This window comes from Mustela lutreola, chromosome 12, assembly GCF_030435805.1.
Source record: "Mustela lutreola isolate mMusLut2 chromosome 12, mMusLut2.pri, whole genome shotgun sequence".
NCBI lineage: Eukaryota > Metazoa > Chordata > Mammalia > Carnivora > Mustelidae > Mustela > Mustela lutreola.
The window spans coordinates 54,911,605-54,935,147 of NC_081301.1; the positions used below are offsets into that span (position 1 = coordinate 54,911,605).

Below are 23,543 nucleotides of genomic sequence, written 5' to 3' on the forward strand. Positions count from 1 at the left end.
TTTACTTTTAAGTTGACCATTGAGCTATAACAATAACAATCGTTTAGGCTGACAAACTTCAGTGATGATTTAAGGCAGTTTAATTTCTATCATGAGATAATATAGGTTGAAATACCCAAATTCACATGTTACTCTTTCTTTCGCTGCTCTTTAGTTTTAGAGAAGCTGGTTTGTAGAACTAGTTTCAGGCATATCCTGTTCACGCATCCCTCTCCTGGTGTCCTAATGCCTCGTGTTTTCCTGGGAAATGTTGGGGTATGGCTATTGGGAGGTATCTGGATTTCACTTAGGTGCCTTGATGGTAGTGGCTGGTGCCCCAATACCTGCACGCTTTGGGGAATAGAGGAGAATAGGTGGAAGGAAAAGGGGAAGGAGCTGCTTTTTTGATAGTGGGGATCATTACTCTGACTTTTGCTCCTGGTACTATGTGAGTGATGAAAGTACGTGGTACGTGTTACCTTTATCCCCCATTTTATACTTAAAGCCACATGCCACAAAGACTACTACTAGTCCACAAAGCAAAGTTCCTCATAAGAAAGTGGACAGTGAAGGAGAAATAGAGAATTATTGATAATGTCACTTTCCAATCTTTATTTTGTAAGTTATTGCTGACGTGCACACCTTCCAAGAATTAGCATGGAAATTAATACCAAATTTGTATACTGAGATACAAATCTAGATACAAATAAGACACAGAATAAAATTCTCATGCCTTTATCATTATTTATTTTTAAAATTGTACTTATAATTGGGCATCTCAATAGGTCAGTCAGTTAAGTATCCAACTCCTGATTTCAGCTCAGGTTATGATCTCAGGTAATGAGATGGAGCCTTGCACTGGGCTCCGTGCTGGGCTTGGAGCCTGCTTAAGATTCTCTCTCTCCTTTTCCTTCTGACCCTCCCTAATCATGCTCTCTCTCTCAAAAAATACAAATAAATAAATAAATACTAATTACTAATGAGTAAATACCGTTTGTTTAAATTTGTGTATGCATGTGAACTCATGGTCAACATTAATTTATGCCTTAATTTCCCCATTTCTGCATCATCCCACATTTGGTTCTATCAGAAGTGTCTGTGGTGATAATTCCCACTCTTTGATTACTGTAATATGGCAAATGAAGAATAGATACCCTTGTTACCATGATGAATCTGTTAGAACATATATTTGAATGGTCTTCATTTCTTTAAAACAAATTTGGGTTCACTTGTGAAAAAGTGCGAGAGAGTTTTAAGGACAGGTTTTTAAATGTGATTTGTCATAGAAAATCACCATCTGGTGGAAGCATGCCTGTAAGATGCTGGGATTATTAGGGATACACTTATTCAAATACTTACTTTTGTAACTTTAATGCCTGATATATAAGGTGGTCAATAAATATTTGAATTATTTTGGTTTGATACATATATGGATATCCTATTTAATTTTGGGGAAAGAGTATTTACAAGTGTTTTTGAAGGGTTATATATTGTTGTGATACATTTTCAAGTGACTTGTCAAGTATAGAATGTTCGTTCCTTAATATACAAAACTGTTGTGTTTTGGATGTTATGACTCATCAGTGACATCATCTACATCCGATTATTAGTGAGTAAGTTATAGTTTTAATTTTTCTTAAATGTAAATAAAGTTTTTGAAAAAGTGAAAGTGTTAGCATTTGCAAGTTCATGAAGTGTTTGGTTTTCAGTAGTTTATATGAAAGAGTTGACAGCTGGCGTTGGAATTCAAATATACCCCATCTGAACTGGAGCAACAATGAGGTGCTTGTGGCATCCACTATAACCAGTTCTCTGCTTTCAGACAGACTCTCTAACCAGAAACTTCAAGGTGTGAGGGACATATATCTAGGGACATTTTACAGTTCTGTTTTCTCTGAGTCAGTTTTATGCTCTCGAAAGGAATAGTTTTAGGATTTCTAGTAAGCGGGGTTTGGTGTGTATCTTTTGAATCCTGTTAGTGACCAATGCTGCCCTTTGGTTTAGACAAAAACCGAGCCCTGCAGGCAGCAGAGCGCTTGCAAGCCAAGCTGCGAGAACGTGGAGATGGAGCCAATGAAGACAAATTGAACCTTCTCAAGTCAGTCTTGCAGAGCCCGCTCTTCAGTCAGATTCTGAACCTTCAGGCTTCTGTACAGCAGCTGAAAGACCAGGTAGGACACGATTCTCCCAAAGCCGTGTTCACAGCATGGCATAGATCTTGTGACAGTCTTGTGTTTTTCTGAAAGGCTGATTTTTGTATGTGTTAATGAACAGTTAATAAAGTCATTTAAATCTCCAAATGAGACATTCAGATTCACTGTGACTCCCCACCCCCAGTTATTTTTGTAATGGTTGTTGCTGTGTATTGTAGATGATATGACATTGTGTTGAAAGCTGTGTGGATGCTGAAGTATGAGTCCCTATAGGACAAGGGGATGATAAAAATAAGTTGAGGGTAGATGGCTGTGGACTTGGTTTCCATTCCCACTGAGGCTCATTGTTCATGTGATCTTGTGCATTCGGATTCAGACATTCAGCACACTTATAAGATTTCAGATAAGCCTGGATTTGCATGTGTAATCATGTGTGTGAGGAAGGGAAATCACCTCTATTTTGACAGTAAAAGAAATAATTACATTGTCATCAGTTAGAGAAATTGCAATTCTCACTTCTTAAAAGAGTGTAAGTAGCAATTGCTTCCAATGACAGCATCAGATGGTGATAAACATTAGAACCTCTAAATGTAACACTGTTTTTTTCCCTGTAAAAAAAATAAAGAGCCTTGAAATTTCCTAGCATTTATATTAAAATTGAAACATTACAATGACAGAACAAACACTCAAGTTAGATGTTCTTTGAACTTTCTTATTTTAATCACATTTCTCAGGTTTTTTAAAAAAAATGTTTTTTGAAATTGTTATCCTTACAAGGCTTGAAGTCAGTCTCATTTATGCCTTCAGTCTAAGTTAGTTCTCATTCTAATGTTTTCAGCATTAATTTAGTCTCTATGGATGACTTGCTAACAAATATTCTGCCTTAAAAGGTTAAAAATGAAATTTAAAGACTAGTTTTATAATTCAGTGAAAGAATAGCTCCAATTAAAAAAATGTGCCAAATGCAAAAAGAACAAATAGTAGCAATAGAGAGGGAATTTTTTTAATGTCACATAAATTCTTAATCTAGATACTAAAAAAAAATATGCAAAAAACAAAGAAGAATTTTTAAAAATATTTTTCTCTAGTGAATTATTAGTTAATGATTTAAAAATTGTGATCATGAATTAAGAAAAGGGTGGTTTTTGTTATATGTAGTTGTGTTTGGGGTATTTTTTGTTGAGTTTTTTGGAAGTTATTGAAAAGATTGGTTTTAGATACTCCTTTTCAAAATGAATTGGCAAGAGTTTGGAGAGATCAGTGTTCTGAGTAGAAGTGTAATTATGATGTGGAAGATTATCTGGTTTTTCAGAGAGAGTGAAGAAGTCGAACAGATGTCTTCTCCCCTTATTATATTATCTGAAAATATGATGAGAATGGGAGGAAAAGTTGAAACAAAAAGTACTACTGTGTTAGGAAATACAACTAAAGAGAGAACTAGAAGTATCTCTTCTAGCCCTGAAAGCAGGGGAGACCTAGGTTTATTGGTTGTTGACCTTGTTTTACCATTTCCAATTAGAAGTAGGGTATGGGCTCTAAAACTTTGGGTCCCGTGATTCAGCTGAAATCTCCTTGGAAACCCTTGAGCATAATGTTATCAAGCCAGGTAGTCTGCGACCAAGTTCAGTATTGATGAGAGATGCTGATGTATTTCAAGACTCAGGACATTGTGAGGTTTGGGCATTCTGTAAGCATGTCTCAAATGTCTTTGGACTTTTGGCTTTTTGGTCACCTCTTCAAATGCTGGAAGGGACCAAGAAAACCAGCTGGCTCGCATCCTGTGTATTACAAATACTTAATGAGTTTGAGTGATTTGGCTGTAAATAAGGGCGAAGCCAGAACTGGAACGTGGTTTTCTTGCCTCCCAAAGGCACAGTCTTTCCCCTTTTGTGATTCTGCAGCCTGTCTCACATCTTCTTTTTCTTTTTTTCCTGAGGGTAGAAACTTGTCTCCTAGAGGTCAGGAGTTCAATTCTGGTGGAAACCATCCATATCTCTCATAGTTTCTGTGACTCTTCACTTTAGTCTTCATTTTACTGACTCAATTTCCTTTGTTTGTCGAACCATCTTTTTCTTGTATGACTAGACTACCTTTCAAAATTTTGTATTATTTTCTGTTTTAAAGTTTAAACATAAATATTACAGACCTATAGTGTTAGGATTAGATTTTCTGTGTGGTTTACTACCTGTTAATTTGTTAATATTTGGGGATCCTGGGTGGCTCAGTGTGTTAATAAAGCCTCTGCCTTCAGCTCAGGTCATGATCTCAGGGTCCTGAGATCGAGCCCTACATTGGGCTCTCTGCTCAGCGGGGAGCCTGCTTACCTCTCTCTCTCTGCCTGCCTCTCTGCCTACTTGTGATCTCTCTCTGTCAAATAAGTAAATAAAATCTTTAAAAAAAATTTGTTAATATTTATAATTTAATATTTAATTAGTGAATCTAGGCATGAATTTTTTTTGTGCTTTTAAACCAGTAGTTATACCAGTCTAACCTGTGGCTAACTTCTGTTTCTTATCTTTTACCTGAGTTATGTTTTCAGTTGTGTAATTTTATATGCACCATGGGTACAAGTTAGTGTCTCCATCTTTTTTAGTATTACCAAAAACTTTGACTCCTCCAACTTCATCATCATCCTTCTACATTTTAGAAAGTGAAAGGAGTGAATAATTGAAAAGCCTGAGGTAAATACAGCATATTGGAGGACGTGATCATATTGTTGCGTTAATGACAGATGCTGACATGCCATGTTGAATTAAGCTATTTTTCCCCCTCAGATCCTTCTCATTATATCCTTTCAATAATGCGTAATTTTTCCAATTTGCTTCTTCAGTATTAAGACTGCCCTTAGAAATCAAACTGTTTCCCTTTGGCAAATTAAACATTTGACAGGTGTGTAACTGAGAGGGCAAAAAAGCCATGCCCTGAAGGGATGTGCTATTTAAATATTGTCAAAAATATTAACAGGTCTGAGAGCATAATTGATGCCTCTGTTTAATTCTGCCACATTGTGTATTGTTCTAACCGCCAGCTAAAAGGATGTGTGCTATTAAACCTGAATAATCTCTAATAGCTCCAGTTCCTTTCCTATTGCATGATTCCTGTTTAAGTGAAGAGGAGGAAAAAAAAGAACTGTGACTGTGTGTCAATGATCTGTCAGATGCAAATTCTCAAGTAGTGTCCTCACTGTCACCTAGTCATCACAGCTAATAACTGCAGGGCTCAATGCGTATTCATGACAGAAATCCAGCTATTGTGGGGGAAATAAACACGTTAGCAGTTTAATAATAGAAACTTGTCAGCCATGAGGATATCGGATTTGCATACTTATTCTGTGATGTTTCTCCAGTCCAGTAGAGGTGGATACGACTTTCCTGATTAATTAATTGCCTTGCCTTATGAATTGACCATAGACGTTAAATTAAATGTCTTTTTACCATGAGTAGGAAGACTGTGAATTAAAATTACTAATTTTGGTAGAAATTTAGGATTAATACTTAGAAATCGACATTGCAGAGCTTCATTTTTTAAAGCTATGGCGACTGAGACCAATTCTGAGATTGAGGAAATAATGTATGTAATTCAGGTTACAAATGCTGCTGATAGTGGAAATGAGCCTCAGGCCTCCACATATTCTGGCGGTTTCTCCATGTCTGTGATATCTGGCCTTTTTGGAGTATGCCATTTTATTATTTTGTGGCTGTTCTTGTTGTTTGATATTTCCATGCTCCTTGTTCATTCACTCTTTTCTCAGAAAAGTGTTGGTGTATATGCATATTATCCAAATGCATAATGTATACAAATTTAAGCCAGATTTTTTTTCTAAGTTTTTCTTTGGAAATTTTGTGACATTTTTTGAAGTAATTGGAGAGATGTTGACAATGTAGAATCAGGTTGGAAATTATTGTTCAGTGTTGATTAGATTAAGTGGATCCTCCTTTTTAATTTTGAAATACAGTGTTCATGGTATAAAATTTTTGTCTTATACTTCTATGCTTTTAAGTTTTACCTGTTCACATTCCCAAAAGAATTTGGAACAACTTCCGATGGCAAAATGTATGAACTAATGGTAGAGCTACAAAGGTAGAGCTAAATGAAGACCAAATAAAAATATCAGAGAACTGGATGTTCCAAGGACCTTCGATTACTGAAGTTGAGTATTTTCATTTAACTTCCATTCCTCAGGAGCAAAGACAACAACGATTATATAAATATAAGTACCTATAAATATAAAGATAAATATACACACACACTGACACAGAGAGAGAGAGAGAGAGAGAGAGAGAGTGCACTGAGGGTTGTATATGGTCAGTGTGAGACATCATTCAGTGAGCCAAATTTTCCTTGGCAATGGGAGGGTCTTCTCATGGGTGCTTTTTTAGAAGACTTATAATCATTTATTAATAAAGTCAGTAAAAATACTATGAATAAAGAAATTCTCATTATTAGAGAAGGAAAGAGAACATACATTTGTTTTATGTAACTAAATAAGAAAGTGAGTGCTATAAGGAATTATGAACTTTGACTACAAGAAAACCTTACATTGGAGGGAACATAGAAGATGGGTCTTAAAAAATGAGTAGGACTTCTCTGCAGTGAATGGGAAAATTATTTCAGGTCGAGGAACAGTGTTTGCAGGTAGAGAGAAGTTGTTCTCAAGTGAAGGTGATTGGGGCAGATAGCAATGTGTGGAGACATTTTGACTGTTGTAACTTGGGGTGGTAGGGGCCATGCTACTGGCATGGAAATGAGTAGACATCAGGGATATTGCTAAATATCCTCAGTGCATCACCCAGCCTCCTAAGGCAAAGAATTATTGGGTTTATAATGCGTATGGTGCTGAGCTTGAGAAACCCTCATACAGAGTCATCTACAGATCTGTGTTATCAGGGCAACAACCTGTGTGTGGGTTCTTGGCAAGAGAGGAAACGTGGGAACCAGATTATGAAGGATTTATTAAGGTAGAGGTTTTTTTTTTTCAGGGGGGAAGTTATGTGTATGTTTTTCATCATTCCTCTTTTGCATTCAGCATTCTGTATCAAACTATTGTTTCAAGTTGAAAATTGTATCATCTTCTAACACTTCTATTAAATATAATATTTAACAATCATTTATTTTTTCTCCACGTTTTAAAAATTATAGTAAAACTGCCTAAAACAATTAAGGTGAAGGTTTTACTGATATTTTGATAGATAAGACCTTTAATTATAATCATGAAATACATAAATTGTTCTTCAAAGAAATGCTTCTTCCATCTTTCTAAGAGTGAGGTATACTGAGAGTGCATACTAAGAATACAGCATCACATCCTAATTATAATTTTAGTAATGGCTTTTCTGCTAAAGTGTATTGTACACCATGTATGTTTTTCTGATGCTCTGTCTTAAAAGAGGAATAGCCTTCAGAGAGCCTGGAGAAATAAGTAGTCAATTGCATATTTCAATTACATTTTCACAGGGCACGCCTGGAGAGTTGCTGTTCTGTGGGTACTCATTTATAAAGCTGCTAAATCAGGTTCATGACCAAACTGTTGAGGTTTGTTGCTTTTAAACGGTGGCATCATCAACACTGGTAATTTTTTACAGTTATATTTTTTATATTGGTGGAAAGATGAGAATTTTGATAACTGGGCATTTTGTTGCTCTGTTCTGACTATGGTAATCAGAAGGATATGGTTTTGTAGATTCGTAGTAGGGAGCATATATGCCTGTGTTTCCTCAGCTTAATTACTTATATAAATGGCAAAGAAATCACCCTTCTCTCTATGATTTCTAATTTGAGACTAAAATGGAGAAGATTCATCAGTAGCCATGCTGTCAGTAAAGGAGGAATAACTGCTGTCTCCCAAGAATGCCTGTGGGTTAAACTATGACTTGGTGGTGTGGGGGGAAGAAGTACAGAGAGAAAGAAAACATGCCTTGACCCCATTAACAGGAATTATCTAAAACGGGAATGGAATTTGTCCAAGTTGATGTTGCTTGTGAAAATGAAAAAATATTTTCTTACCCTCAAAATGGTTTTACTTTTATGATAGAGCATTGCAACTGCCTAACTAACAGGAAAGTATTGTTTCTTGAGACTTTAACATACATTGTCTAGGAGAAGTTAAAAGAGAAGGAGTGATTCTTATGTTTTTACATTTACCATAGAGTTTATTTACTGTAGGAATTTCAAATATTTTATTTTTGGTACAATAACAGCTTTTAAATGTTTGTTCCTTTAACCGAAAGTTTGTAAATATAGAGCCTTTGAGGGAGTAAAATTCTTGTTTTATCCTGGGCAAGAAGGCACTGTTCAAGCTTTTTATACAGTGCTGGATTAAAATGCGGCACCATCTTGCTATTGGGTATGCATGTGTGTCTAAAACAGCAAATGGTGCTAATTGTATGGTGTTTTTGTGACAGAGTTAAATGGTCTTTGGAGAAGAGGGAAGAATGTGAAATTTACTGGGTATAACCTAAATGAGGTTTTTAACCTGAGAATATAAGCACAATAGAGGTTGATTTACATCTGAAGTTCTATAACGAGAATAACCACCATCGCCTATAGGGAGATGTCATGTGCTGTGGATATTGTCTCATTTAGCTCGTCCATCACCTACATGAAGTGTGCATGATCCTCATTTCATCCAAGAAGAAATTGAGGCTGAGAGACATTGTGTAACATAATCTGGACTGCACAGTTATTCATTGGTAGATTTAGAAGAATGTATGTCTGTCATACACTGTTTCTAAACCGTTAGTTCTCTGCTGTAAGGCAACAGAGAGGTTGGGAAAACAGTTATTAGCATTCCTTATTATGCACTTAATGTTTAGTAAATTCAGAATCATTAAGATTTGCCATTTCTTTTAAATTCTCCCTCAAATTTTAACTAGAGGACCTTTTCAATATAAACCAGAACTTTCATTCTGTTTTTTAACTAATTATGCTGGCTTTTACAGTAGATGTGAACTGAGTAGGATAATAGTGGAAGGAGAGACAGTGTGACAAAGTACCATCAGTCTTTATGTGCCTACTTCTGTATATTTAAACTTGTCTGTAGGGTTTGGTTTTATTTTTCTCTAAGCAGACTGTGAACTGTGAATCAGTTTTATTTGTCTCCTAGAAATGTGGGACTGATAGAAAAAACACTACAAACATTCTAACATGTTGTTCATCTAAGTTTCCAATTTCTCTCTCTTTTTTAAGGATTTTGTTTATTTGAGGCAGAGAGAGTATGCATGCAAGTTGGCGGGGAAGGGCAGAGGAAAAGGGACAAGGAGACTCCCTGCTGAGTTCAGACCTGCCACCTGCCCCCCATGCACTGCTCAGTCCCAGGACCCTGAGACCAGGACTTAAGCCGAAGTCAGATGCTACTGAACCACCCCAGTTGTCTCCTAGGTTTTCAGTTTCTAAATTTCTTTTTGTCTTGGCATTTAAGGTATATTGATTTACTTAATTTGAATACTTGCACCCCTTTGATGAAGAAAGTTTCAGCATACTTTGATAACAATATTACTTTTGGTCAATCTACGTTCTGTGATTTTTTTTCCCTTGGAAGTTTTGCTAAGAAAGCACAGAAGTGTTGAGATTTAAATAAAGAAAAGACGTTCTGCAAGTACACATCCACACACATACCTAGACCCTGGGGTATATGTGGTGTTCCACATGCCATTTGTTTTTACCAAGCATAAAAAGGGGTTTTAGAATTAAGTGCATTTTATATCTGTTTGAAAACCATTCACTAATTTTGGGATAAAATCATATCATATTCATCTTTGACTACTTTGTACCTAATATGATATTTTACTTAAGTCCAATAAATGATTGCTTAATTAAGAGATATATAAGTATTCATGAAATTCAGAACTGTTGTGCATCAGTAATTACCTTTTCTTGCCAGAGAAATAATTTTTAGTATAAATAAATTAGCTAAATAACTGAAGTTACTTCGAAGACCTCATGTTTTTCCTGGTAACCATATTGGAAGGAGGCACCACTCACCATCATCATCATCATGGTGATTACCATGCAGGAAATGCTTACTGTGTGCCAGGAGCTGTTGTAAATCCCTGTTTCATCACTGCAACAGTACTCTAAAGTTGTAGCTAGTAGGAGATAGATGTACTGGATAATGTTATTTTCCTTGTTTTATGGATAGGGAAATGGAGGTACTGGGAGGTTATATGCTGGAGCTAGCGTTTAAATGTAGACTGGCTGACTTCAGACCCCAGGGCTCTATCATTTTTGTTTCACTGTCCTTGTAAACAGCTGAAAGATATCCTGGTGATTTGAGACCTTTGTTGTGCTGATCTCAGATGCTAGCACTGTGGTGTGATAGGATTTGGAGACAGACACAGCCCAGATGTGTATTGTGCCATTGATATTTATCAGTAGATGACTTTAAACAAGAGTTTATTTCTTAGAAGGAGTATGTGTGTGTGTATGTATACACTTAACTTCACTGAACCTCTTTTTGCCCCTCCATTAGTTGTAATATGGGAATAATGTTCCCAAGTTGTAATATGGGAATAGCGTTCAGTAAGTATTGATTCTCTTCTTGGTGCTTCCTCCTCCTATTGAGATTTAATATTCTAAGGCAGCAGATCTCAAACATTTTGGTTTCAAGACTCCCATTACATTCTTAAAAATTACTAATGGCATCAAAGGGCTTTCATTTATGTGGTTTTATACATTGATAATTTATCAGGTTAGAAATTAAAATTGAGAAATGTTTTAAATATTTATTAATTGACTTGAAAATAGCAGTAATCTGTTGCTTTAAAAATGAGAAGAGTGACATTGTTTTACCTTTTTTCACATCTTTTTAATGTTGTTTCATAGAAGACTGGATTCTCATATCTTCTTCTGCATTTTATTTGTTTGGATCTGCAGTTTTAGTGGGTGTATATGGAGAACATGTCGTGCAGATATTTGACTGGCGAAGGGAGGAGGATAGCCTTTTCTGTGGATACTTGTCTTTGATAGTGCACCAGAACTATTGGTGTTTTCTTTTCTTTTTTTAAAGATTTACTTATTTAAGAGAAAGAGCACATGTGTATAAGCAGGCAAGTGGGGGCAGGGATATAGGCAGAGAGAGAGAGAGAAGCTCAAGCAGGGTCTCCACTGAACATGGAGCCCAAATGGAGCTCGTTGCAGGGCTCCATCCCATGACCCCGAGATCATGACTTGAGTCCATAACCAAGAGTCAGACTGAGCCATCCAGGCGCCCCTATTGCTGGTTTCTTAAAGTTTAGTTATATGGTGGAATCAGAAACCAAATCAGTGAACATTTTGTATTCTATTATAATGAAATCTGTCTTGTGCTTTCAATATTTTTTTCGACCATGCATAATTTTATAATAAATTGGTCATTTGGAAAATTTGAAAAACAGGAAAATTATGTTTCACATTACATTATATAATATCAAAAATTTATACTTGCTAACCATTGCTTCTGGTATTATCAAGTCTTTAAATTATGAAAAGTTGTCAAACTCAGGCTGGCACATAACAAGTTTTCCAAAGTTCTGATTTTCACTTGAAACCTCAAATTTTACTATTGGCAACAATTACCGTCAGTTGTTTTCCTTGAAGTGAAAGACTTTGTTTATTTTTGAGAAATTGTCTGCCATATACCAAGTTTGTACCTTATTTTTAACTTTCATTTGTTTTTTCAAGTAATGTGGTGCTCATGAGACATAGCTAGTTCAGCTTGCAACTCAAAAAATAATGCTTTTCCTCTAAATGAGAGTTGTTATTTTTTTCTTTTTTAAAAGATTCTATTTATTTATTTGTCAGAGAGAGAGGGCACAAGCAGTGGGAGCTGTAGGCAGAGAGAGAGGGAGAAGCAAGCCCCGCACTGAGCAAGGAGCCAGGCACAGGGCTCGATCCCAGGACCTCCAGACCATGAGCAGAGCAGAAGGCAGGCACACTCAACTAACTGAGTCACCCAGGCATCCCAGACAAAATTGTATTTTTTATACAGCAGAACTGTGTTATGTTCACTTTTCATTTTGAATCACAGAATATTAAAAAGATTTATACATAAGAGTCAAGATTGAATAAAACTAATTTTAACTACTTCATCAAGAACTTTTTTTTTTTTTAAGATTTTATTTATTTTAGAGAGAGAGAGAACACAAACAGACAGCACAAGCAAGAGAGCACAAGGCAGGGGGAGGGTTAGGGCCAAGGAAGAGGGGGATGGGGGGGACTGAGTGGGGAGAGGCAGAAGGGCAAGCAGATTCCCCGCTGAGCAGTGATACCCCGCCCCCCAATGCGGGACTTGATCCTAGGACCCCGGGGGATCATGATCTGAGCCACAGGCAGCTGCTTAACAGAGACACCCACTCCATCAAGAAATTTTTAAAGTGACTTAAGCAAAGGACTATTGCTTTTGATGAGAAGAGCTGATAAATGTCGCACCTTTTTTTCAGTCTATCACAGACACCTCTCCCCTGTAACAATAAAAGGAAAGTACTATTAAAAAAATCAAACAAGTATGAAAAAGAAACCATTGCTTTTGAAATTAGTGGGCTTTACTTGGAATTTCAGGAACTCAGGAGATAGGTTAAAGAATCCTGTAATATCTTACTTCATTGTAGAACTTTTTTTTTTATTTAATGGTATACTTAAAATTTATTTTATGACAATAATGACAAAAGTTTAAAACTGTGGTTGTTTTAAGTTCAGGTTATTTTGCAGTCTTTACTCAAGTATTCATATGCATTTTAGGAAATTGGGGGGGATTTGAATATTTTCAACTATGAGAATTCCTATAGATTTTAGTGAAATTTAGACCTTTAAAAATTAGTTTATGAATTACAAATGGAATACTCTGCATTATGCTGACTGATCCTGACATTTTTATGCATTGTGTATTGATTGTAATTATGATGTAATTTTAAGAATAAACAAAATTTTCATAGATGCAACTCTGAATGAAGACTAGAATATTCTAAAATAGCATAACCTGCCATGTGGCCTTTCATTTAACTTGATGACATCACTTATGTTGTATAGACTTCGCAGTTTTGCACTTGATCTTGTCATTTAATAGTCTATAACAATAGACCTTGCTTTAGTTAGATTATTGACATAGAGCATTTATATATGCCTCTCTAAATATCAAAAGGGAGAAGGCAAGAAGAGTCTTGGGTACTCTTTTTTTTAATGGAAATCTTTTCTTTTTTTAAGATTTTATTTATTTATTTGACAGGAGAGAGATCACAAGTAGGCAGAGAGGCAGGCAGAGAGAATGGGAGAAGTAGACTTTCTGCTGAACAGGGAGCCCCACACTGGGCTTCATCCCAGGACCCTGGGATCCTGACCTGAGCTGAAGGCAGAGGCTTAAGCCACTGAGCCACCCAGGCACCCCGAGTCTTGGATACTATTTAATTCATTTTTTTCTTTGCCTTTTATCTTGAGTTTCTTGGTTGATGATTTATCCTTTTTATTTAGCACCTGGGGATTTTATGTGCCACTGAAACTCTACAGAGGCAGATGCAGAAAATTTACATTCTGATTACTCAGAATGACTGCTTAAATATTTTTGGGTTAAGGAATTATTTTCTAAATTCAATAATCTTACATTTTAAATTTATCAGCCAGCAATATTCAATGGCTACTTTAAGAATATCTACAAATTCTCGTCCACTATCTGCTTTGCTATTTAACAATTCATAGCTATTAAAAGAAAAGTATTCTATCTTAGTAGGTGTGTGAACTATGCCAGGAGGAGCAATTTTATAGAATCCCTAGCATATCAGTGATTATGTAAAACATTTTATCTTAAAGAGTCCCATCCCCTAGAGCCCAATGTCTTAGACAATGGAAGTGCTCAGTAATTATCTGATGAATGAAATGAAATTCACAGAGAAAATGTGAAATTATTCTTATTCCATCAGAAAATGCCCCTCTTCCCACCACCTTATAATTTGCTGCTTCATTTTGTATCGTGTTTAGTTCAGGAGCTGTGGAGGTACTTTATGTCCAAAATAGTCTCGTCACATTAAGCTAATCCCCTTTGAACATGCAACTCAATTTCTTTAATTAGCTTTAAAAATAAGGATCATTAAATCAGAGTGCCACCATCAATTACTGTGCATGGGTTTGCCTGTTCAATAATGCATCAGAGTTGTGCTCTAATCAGTATTTCACTGAAAGATTTATGGAAAAGGAGGCCTCCCTTGCTTCCAAACTTGAAATACAGTTCTATTATGTCTAAAATTTTTTCCTGTGATTGCTACCATTTTAGATGCTGTATTTCATTGAATACTCTTGGTATCCTATCCATTTTTGCATTTCATATTTGGGATCAGTTCCAGAGAGTGTTTTACAGCATTTTTGTAAATTCACAAGAAAATAGGCACTTTTCTTGTTCTGCAAGAAGAAAAGACAAGGTGCAGATTAAAAAAAAACAAAACAAAACAAAAAACAGTCTGCATTTCTATGAGGTGCACCTGTTACGGCAAATTCCCCAGAGAGTGCTTTAATTTTTATTTCTCATTATGTTAAGGAGTAACAAACAAACAAAAATGGGGAAATTGAACTAGCAATATATGCTTATAAATTTATTTAAAGTCTACCAAAACTAAGATTGTAAAAGCAGTGGTCATTTTTCTTGCTTAATGCAAGATAATATGTATTTTAGCTTTGAAATGATAGAAATATCCATCAAATTATATAAGCATTTGGGTTACTTTGTTCTCATTGCTATTCTGTGGGTTTAGAATAGTTGAAACAACAGGACTAGTAAACAGGTTTTGATAATGTATATAAAAATGCTGTAGGAAATTCAGTTCTATCCTAAGCAATCATTTTTCTAGACAGTTATATAAGTACTTCTGGGAAGATTGATGTTATCCATTAACATAGAGCTAATAATATTAACTTCCTTTTCAGTTAACAATCCAGAAGGGATATATGAAACATAAGAAGTCAGTATTTCAATATTTTTATTGTTAGTTAAGTTAGTTAAGTGAATCTGCATGTTTGAAGATGTTATATTTAGTTAAACTTAGGTATATAATCATATTTATATGATCAAAATATTTAAGACATTGAGCTTTTCAAGTATTTTTGGAACAAAATTAATTTTGTATAATTATTGAAAAAAATTTTAATTTGGAATCTCATACAAATATATCAACCTTTTATCAGGGTGGGTCAACATACTTCAGTATAAAAGTATTAGATTACATAATGATTATTTTTTTAATTCTAATTTGGTGTGCAATTAAATGATTACAAGTTATAAAAACTCATAATCTTTAAGAAGAAAAATCTACGTGTGCTAATGAGGTTAAAACGCACTTGCTGAGGATTCATTTTGACTTGAGCACTTGTTGAAGGATTTATTCTGTAGATGGGAATTAGCCAGTTGAATCCATACCAAGCCAGCAGAGAGTCATACATCACACTAATAGACTTGGCTTCATCTTCAGATACCCAGTTTCTATATTCTCTTTCACTTAAGGTGAATGCCTGGTAATTGAACTTTAAAATCTGAGTTTCTGTCAGAAGATTTAGCTTGATAATATGGAGGCTGTTCAAAGCACCTTCTTTCTTTCAGAGAAGTGTACATTTTATCAGTCATCAGAGTGCCAGGTTCTGTGCTCTGATTTTATCACTTACCTTACAAACTTAAAAAGAGAGAGAGAGAGAGAGAGAGTTAACATACAGTAAAGGGCAAAATTACGTAGTTCAAGGATTTTTTTTTAATAAATCGAATGTACACATACAACTCTTCACCTAAATCAAAGTACAGAAAATTATTAACACTCCACAATACTCTGTATCCTCTTTGTTGGTCCTCATCCTCTTCCCAAAGTATCACTTTTTTTTCCCAGCCTATGTGAGGTAAAATTGTCATATGATTGTGTTTGTTTAAAATACACAAAGTGATATTTGATACACACATACATAGTGAAATTATTACCACAGTGAGGTTAGTTAACATATCTGTCACCTCTGTAATAATGTTTTTTTGTGTGTGTGGTTTAAATGTTTAAGATCTACTCACTTAGCTTTCAAATATACCATTGAGTACTGTTAACTATAGTGACCACACTGTACATTAAATCCCCAGAAAGTTCTTGTAACTGGAAGTTTGTACCCTTTGATCAACACCTCCCCACATCCTCTAGCTCCTGGCAACCACCAGTCTACTCTCTGTTATGTGAGATTGGCTTTTTTAGATTCCTTGTAGAAGTCAGGTTCTGACTTCTGTTTTGACTGTTACCCACAAGTATTTGAATTTTATATAAATGCAGCCTGAGTACACATGCTTTGTTCCTGGCTTTGTCTTCACTTTGTGTCTGTGATTTTCCTTCGTGTTATTATATGTAGCTATAGTCTCTTTCCATTCTTCATTGTAGGAATGTACTAGACTATATCTGTACTTTGTGGATAGTAAGTTTTTACTAGTTTTTGGCTATTATAAACAGAACTGCCATAAATGTTCTAGTACATGTTCTTTGGTGTTCATTAAATATGGATTTCTCTTGGATGTTTACTTACGAGTGAAATTTCTGGGTCTTAAGGTATGTATTCAGCATTTATAGATTCTTCCAGTTGATTTCCAAGGAGTTGTGGGTCTGTGCTCTCACTACAATGTAAGAAAATTTTCGTGGCTCCACATCAGTGCTTACACTTGCTACTGTCAGTTTTGAATTCCTCTTTTTCTAATTGTAGGCATTCTGAGGGGTATGTTGTAGTATCATATGATGACTAATGATACTTTTCATATGCTTTTGATCATTTGGATATCCTCCTTTGGGGAGTTCCTGTTTTAAGTCTTTTGCCAATTTTTCTACTGGTTTGTCAGTCTTTACAGAGTTATAACAGGTTTTTAAAAATATTTTCTGAATACAACTTTGTTGGACATTTATATTGCAACTGTCTTTTTTTTTTTTTTTTTTTTTTTTTTTTTTGCTTTGTATCTTGATTTTTGAGTCTCTTAGTTATATGTTTTGATGACCAGAGGTTTTTTTTTTAATTTTAATAAAGTCTAATTTGTATAACCTTTCCTCTATGTGCATTGCCTTATTTGTCCTACTTAAGAAATCATTGGTTATGCCAAGGATATAGAGATTTTCTCTCAGAAGCTTGTTTTAGCTTCTAAATTTAGGCTGTGTATGAGGTAAAGTATGTATGTTAATTTTCCATTTGACTATCCATTTGAACCAGAACCATTTATTGAAAAGATCATTTTTTTCTCCCTTACACTGGCACACTAAATCATGTGGCCATATATATATGACTCTGTTTCTAAACTTTAGGTTGTATTCAGCTTTTTAAAATAATTTTATCATTTTATTTTATTTTTTTTAAAAAGGTTTTATTTATTTATTTGACAGACAGAGATGACAAGTAGGCAGAGAGGCAGGCAGAGAGAGAGGAGGAAGCAGGCTCTCTGTTGAGCAGGAGCTCCATCCCAGAACCCTGAGATCATGACCTGAGCCAAAGGCAGAGGCTTAACCCACTGAGCCGCCCAGGTGCCCCAATTTTATCATTTTAAATGCAATCTTTTTTTAAGTTTTAGTTTCTGCACCACCCCCCCCCCCGCCCCAGGAAATAGAGCTGCTTTTTAAAATATTGACTCTATCAACTTTATTTAGAATGTTGTTCAGATCTTTCATATCCTTGATTTCTCCTCCCCCCATTCTATCAGTTACTGAAAGGAATAAGTTATAATCTCTACTTATGATTGTGAATTTGTCTGTTTCTCATTTGGATCTGAGTCCTTTGGCCCTACAAATTTTGAGATTATATTTTTGTTTTTATTTTTTTAAGATTTTATTTATTTATTTGACAGAAGGAGAGCACAAGCAGGGGGAACAGCAGAGGGAGAAGGAGAAGCAGGCTCCTCATTGAGCAGGGAGCCCTGTTTTGGGCTGGGATCCCAGGATCCTGGGATCATGGCCTGAGCTGAAGGCAGACGTTTAAAGAGGGAGCAAGCCCAGGTACCCCTGAGGTTATATTTTTAGATGACTTAGACTGTCTTGTCTTTCCCTGAATTGAGCCTTTATCTATATGAATTGTCCCTCTTTATCTCTAGTAATGCTTCTTGACTTCAAGTCTGTTCATCTGATACTAGGGCAGGTATACCATTCATCTTCTGTTTAATGTATATGTGGTGGCTCTTTCTCCTTTCATCTTTATCTTTTCTGTTATTAACTTGTATCTTCAGTGAATAGCATCTGTGTGCTTTTTTGTGTTATACAATCTTAAAATTATTGTTATTTAACTATTAATAAACTTTAATTGACCTTTTTTTCTTTTTGTCTTGTTTATTTATTTTTTTGGTATTAGTTCACTTTATATTTCATCTTTTTCTGTTAACACGCTACTGATACTTAATTTTATTATTCTTTTAGAGGTTACCCTAAAGATTATAGTAAGTATCCTTGGCCTATTTGAGTCAACTTTTAAGAAAAACCTTATTTTGTGATAATTATACGTTCTCAGTAATTTTTCAATATTGTATAGAGCGGTCCTCTATGTACTTCAGCAGGTTATCTCCAGTGGTAACGTCTTGGTAACTAAAATAAAATATCAGAAGCACAGAAACTGATAATGGTTTAATGTCCATCATTTTTTTTTTTTCAGTCTGTGACATTCTTTCTCTTGCATAGATTTGTGTAATCACCATCACAGTCTAGATACTATTCCATCACCACAATGATCTCTCTGTGCTACTCATTAATTGTTATACCCTGTTCCCTCCCCGCCACCATCCCTGTCCCCTGGCAACTTTGCTGTCTTTATAAACCACTTCAAGAATTTTATAAACATAGTCATAATGTATGGGACTTTTGAAATTATCCTTTTTGCACCCACCTCTTGAGGGACCCTTTGTTTCTTTCCAGTTTTTCACTCTTGTAGATAAAGCTGCTGCATGGTTTTGCATGTGCATAATTTTAATTTCTGTATAATAAATGCCTAAGAGTGTAATTGCCATGTTTTAGGATAGATGCATATTTAGTTTTTTTAGACCCTGACAAACTCTTTGTCAGAGGGATTCTACCATTTTACATTCCTACCAGCACTGCGCAAGCAGGCCATTTTCTCCACATTCTCACCAGCATTTGGTGCATGTCATTATTTTTTTATTTAATCATTCTGATAGGTATATAGTGATATTCTTTGTGCTTTTAATTTGCATTTCTCTAATGGATAATGATGTTGAACATCTTCTGTGTTCTTATTTGCCATCTGCGTATCCTCTTTGGTGAAATGTCTTTGTTCCTTTTCTAATTGAATCTTCTTTAGCATGGAGATTTGAGTTTTTTTCCTTTAGGCCAGACATCAGTCTTTTGTCAGATATATAACCCTTAACTTATTATGATATTACTTTAATTAGAACTTTTGCTTCTTCTTGGGAAATTAAAGAAACTTAGTACAGTTCAACCTCCTGTACCCTACTTGTGTCTTCTGTGTAATTATTCTGTACGTATCTATATTTCATTTCATTCCTACCTATATTTAAAACTCCATCCCTTTAAAAAAAGAAAAAAAAAATTATTTATTTATTTTAGAGAGAGTTTAAGAGCGAATGGGGGGAGGGCAGAGGGAGAGAGAGAATCTGAAGCAGGCTCACTCCTGAGTGCAAAGCCTGATGCAGGGCTCCATATCATAACACCAAGATCACAAACTCAGCTGGAACGAAATCAGAGGCTTTTAATAGATGGGGCCACTCAGGTGTGCCCCGATTTACTTTAAACCCTTGGGGCGCCTGGGTGGCTCAGTGGGTTAAGCCGCTGCCTTCAGCTCAGGTCATGATCTCAGCGTCCTGGGATCGAGTCCCACATCGGGCTCTCTGCTTGGCAGGGAGCCTGCTTCCTTCTCTCTCTCTCTCTGCCTGCCTCTCTGCCTACTTGTAATCTCTCTCTGTCAAATTAAATAAATAAATAAATCTAAAAAAAAAAAAAAACCCCAAACCCCTTTTTTGTGTTCTCCAGTCTTTTTTCTGCATTAGGGAAATTTCTTGAGGGATCTTTTGTGTTTCTGAGAATTTACTTGTGTATTTCTTTTGTAGAATTCTGAAGCAGTACCGTCTCTGTGTGTGTGTAGGGAAGGTATTCTGAAAATGCTAAGTTGATTTTTTTTTTTCATTTTTAGTTTTTTAAATTCTATTGTCTTCTGTTTTTCATTGATTAACTTGGAAGTTTAGTTGTCAGTTTTATTCTTCTTTGAAGATAAGGTGCCTTTTTGTTCTGGTGGCTTTAGATCTTAACTCTGTCTTGGCCTTCAACAGTTTTACTATGATGTGCTGTGGTAGTCAGCCTCTGGGATGGAGGTAATCCCTGCCTTCTGGTGTTCACGCTCTTGTGTGATCTCTTCTCTTTGAGTGTGGGGTCGCTTTATTGATTTGCTTCTGATGACTAGAATATGGTAGAAGTGATTGTTTCTTCCTGATACCTTTAAAGATTTTTTCACAGCACTCTCTATAAATTTTCTGATTGATCTCAATGGGAGGGTTAACTCTGATGTAGCTCTTTCCACAGGGTCAGCTTAATTGTGTACAGAGAACCAAAGACAATTTTTTTGTTTTCTTGGGATGCTGTTACAGAAGCAGCTCTCTTAGCACACCTCCAAATAAGTGACTTGCTAGACAGAAAGATACTGTTCTTCAAGGTGTATGTATGGCTGATGCTTAGAGTGCGAAACACTTATTTTCAGACATTTTCTTGTGTGTACTTTTGCAGCTGTCTCCAGATAAATGTGCATTCATCAGAGTCATTTTTAGAGCTGTTTTGCCCATCATAATTATTTTTATAGTTATTTGACTTTGTTATATAATATAAAAATTTATGGCAAAGGATTTTTTTTTCATGAAAACTTACTTAAATTCTTTTGAAGGACTATGTAAATGAATTGATAAAACAGTTGTTAGTAAATTGGTTGTGTGTAGTCAAACTGTAACACACTGAAGAAAGATCTCATAAAAATCCGGGTTTCTTAAATTATTTCTCAAGTGTCCACATTCTTGCTTCATCTTAAAGAGACTGAGATGGAAAGTAATACCATATTAAATGAGTGCAGTTCATGTAAAAAAGAAGTGGGGAGCTCTCATGCATCAAGATATTTGTGAATGAATGCACCCATGCTTTAAGTTAAAATAAAGTACTTACGTTATATATCTGTCCTGTGTTATGAGTTCTACCCTACCTGGCCTTTTGAAATAACAACCAATTTCTGTTCTGACTGTATTCTATTTTTTTTTAAATTAAAGATTTTGTTTATCTATTTATTTATTTAAGAGAGGGAGAGAGAGAGAGAACACAAGTGAGCAGAGATGTGGAGGGACAAGCAGACTCCCTGTTGAGTAGGGATCCTTATGGGGGGAGGATCCTAGGACCCTGGGATCATGACCTGAGTGGAAGTCAGACACTTAAACAACTGAGCCTCCCAGGACCCCTCTGACTGCGTCTTAAAAGAAGGCTTGTTCTATATTTCTAAATGTGAAGGGTGTTTCATCCTGCCTTTTTACAAAGAATTTTGACTTTTTAGTTGAGTAATTTACATAATCTTCATTTTATTATGTTTTATGTATTAGCACTAATTCAGATCCATAAATTAAGTTAATGTGTTTATTTACTAAAACCATAAAAAGCCTTTTAAGATTGAAATATTCAGCCAGAACTTAAACAGAGAACAGATATTTATTGACTCTTGCTCATTTACTAGCAACTTCCATAAATCATACAGATTGTTTATCTGTATATAAAAATCACCAGATAGTTGTGTTTTCTTCTGTTTATTTTATATTTATAAACCAAGATGGGAGTCAAGATTTTTTAATTAAACATTTATGCTGTGTCTGCTATGAACAGGTCTATCAAGACAAGTAAGATCCATTTCTGTTTCTCAAGGAGATTATAGCTTGGATAGCCATTTTATTAAATAGTTACGGCAGAGTCAAAGGTGCCTTTGTGCTTTACTCTGAGTGTAAATCTGCACATTTAAAAAACAACCCTTTTGTATGATGATATAATTAAATTGTAGTTTTTAAATACGTGATCTCTTTAACCTCTACTCTTACATTTACACAGACCTCAGGGGCCAAGAGGAGACAGGAGGAGTCATTGACATTGGTAAAAGCCTTAACAAATTTGGAAAAGACCATTGATATTCAGTACTTTCCTATGATTCTCATAGTACTGTACTTGTTCTGGTCCTGTAACTTTACTTTTGAGTTCTTTCACACCTAGTCTTCCATAAAATCAGAGCTTCTGTTTCACCAGTTAACTTCATATAGATAAACTCTCTATTCTTGGAATGTGATTTGTTCATTCTGGCTTACCGTAGCAGAAGTCCAAATATTTTTCTCCTATGGAAACATACTATAGGCATGAGGTCTTGGTGTGTGGGATCCTCAGCCTGTCACATATTTCATTATGCCATCTGCTTCAACCTGAGCAGTGTATCTTCTGCTGGCAGACTTTACTGAAGTTGCCATGGCTCAGGATTAAAAAAAAAAAAAAAAAAAGAAAAAATCAAATTTGGCATAAGGAGCTTGCTTTTGAAAAAATAATAATTGATCATTCCTGCTGTAGATTTTAAAATAACCATTTGAGAGGATTCCTAAAACCCTCTTCTCAACTCAGTGATCTCTTTCATCTGTGATTGTAGATTGCCAGTATAATATAAGCCAGTATAAGTTGGGTTATTGGTAACTTTGTTAACTTACTGAGTCTTCTATTTAATTTTAAGGACAGGTAACATGCTCTTAGGCATGGATTAGTAATATGTTATAAAATATTTTGATTGCTCTGTCAATGAAAATTTTACCTAATGTCTTATTTCTAGAAATGATACCTCAAATGACCGTTTCTTATGTGTATAGTGCATAGGAACACCTTCTTGAAAAAATCCAGATCATAGTCTGCTTATTAGGTGTGTGCCTTCATGTAATATTGGCATCTGAAAAATGGTAATAATGACAGTGGAAGAGTTGTTGGGGAGATGAAATCAGAGTAAGTCCCTAAAAAACAAAACAAAACAAAACAAAAAAACACACATTTATTCTGCAAATGTATATTGAATACCAGCTCGGTGCAAGGCACTCCTGTAGAGAATGAAGGACATAAGAGAGAATAAAATAGTCCAATTCCTTCACTGGGGAATTCTACATTCAAGTCTGTCCACAGAGATTGGGATGGAAGTTCCGTGACAACAGGGTCCATGGCAAGTGCCAAGAAGAAAAACAGAACAGGATAGGCTCGTGGAGCATTAGTGGTGTGATGCTGTCTTGGGTAGCGTTGTCAGGGAGGGCTTCTCTGGGATGAAGTTGAGCACACCTGTATGAAATTAAGCAATAAGCATGTAGATGTTGGGGGAAGGATGTACATGGCTGATAGAGTGAGCAGTTTGCTTTGAGGAACTGTGAAGGGGTTGATGTAGATGCATTCTGCTGGGTGAGGGACA

The 23,543-nt window shown here is 35.5% G+C and overlaps 1 protein-coding gene across 7 annotated transcripts in view; it reads left to right on the forward strand.

Annotated features, from left to right (window-relative positions):
• Nucleotides 1-23,543, forward strand: part of MPDZ (multiple PDZ domain crumbs cell polarity complex component) — a 153,481-nt gene that overhangs the window by 26,423 nt on the left and 103,515 nt on the right. For 6 of the 7 annotated variants that reach the window (XM_059143564.1, XM_059143567.1, XM_059143569.1 and 3 more), the window contains one exon: nucleotides 1,984-2,150. In XM_059143564.1, coding sequence (XP_058999547.1) covers nucleotides 1,984-2,150 — 167 coding nt within the window. Of the gene's footprint in view, nucleotides 1-1,983; nucleotides 2,151-7,586; nucleotides 7,701-23,543 lie in introns of those variants that run through there. The other variant, XM_059143571.1, reaches the window with a different exon arrangement.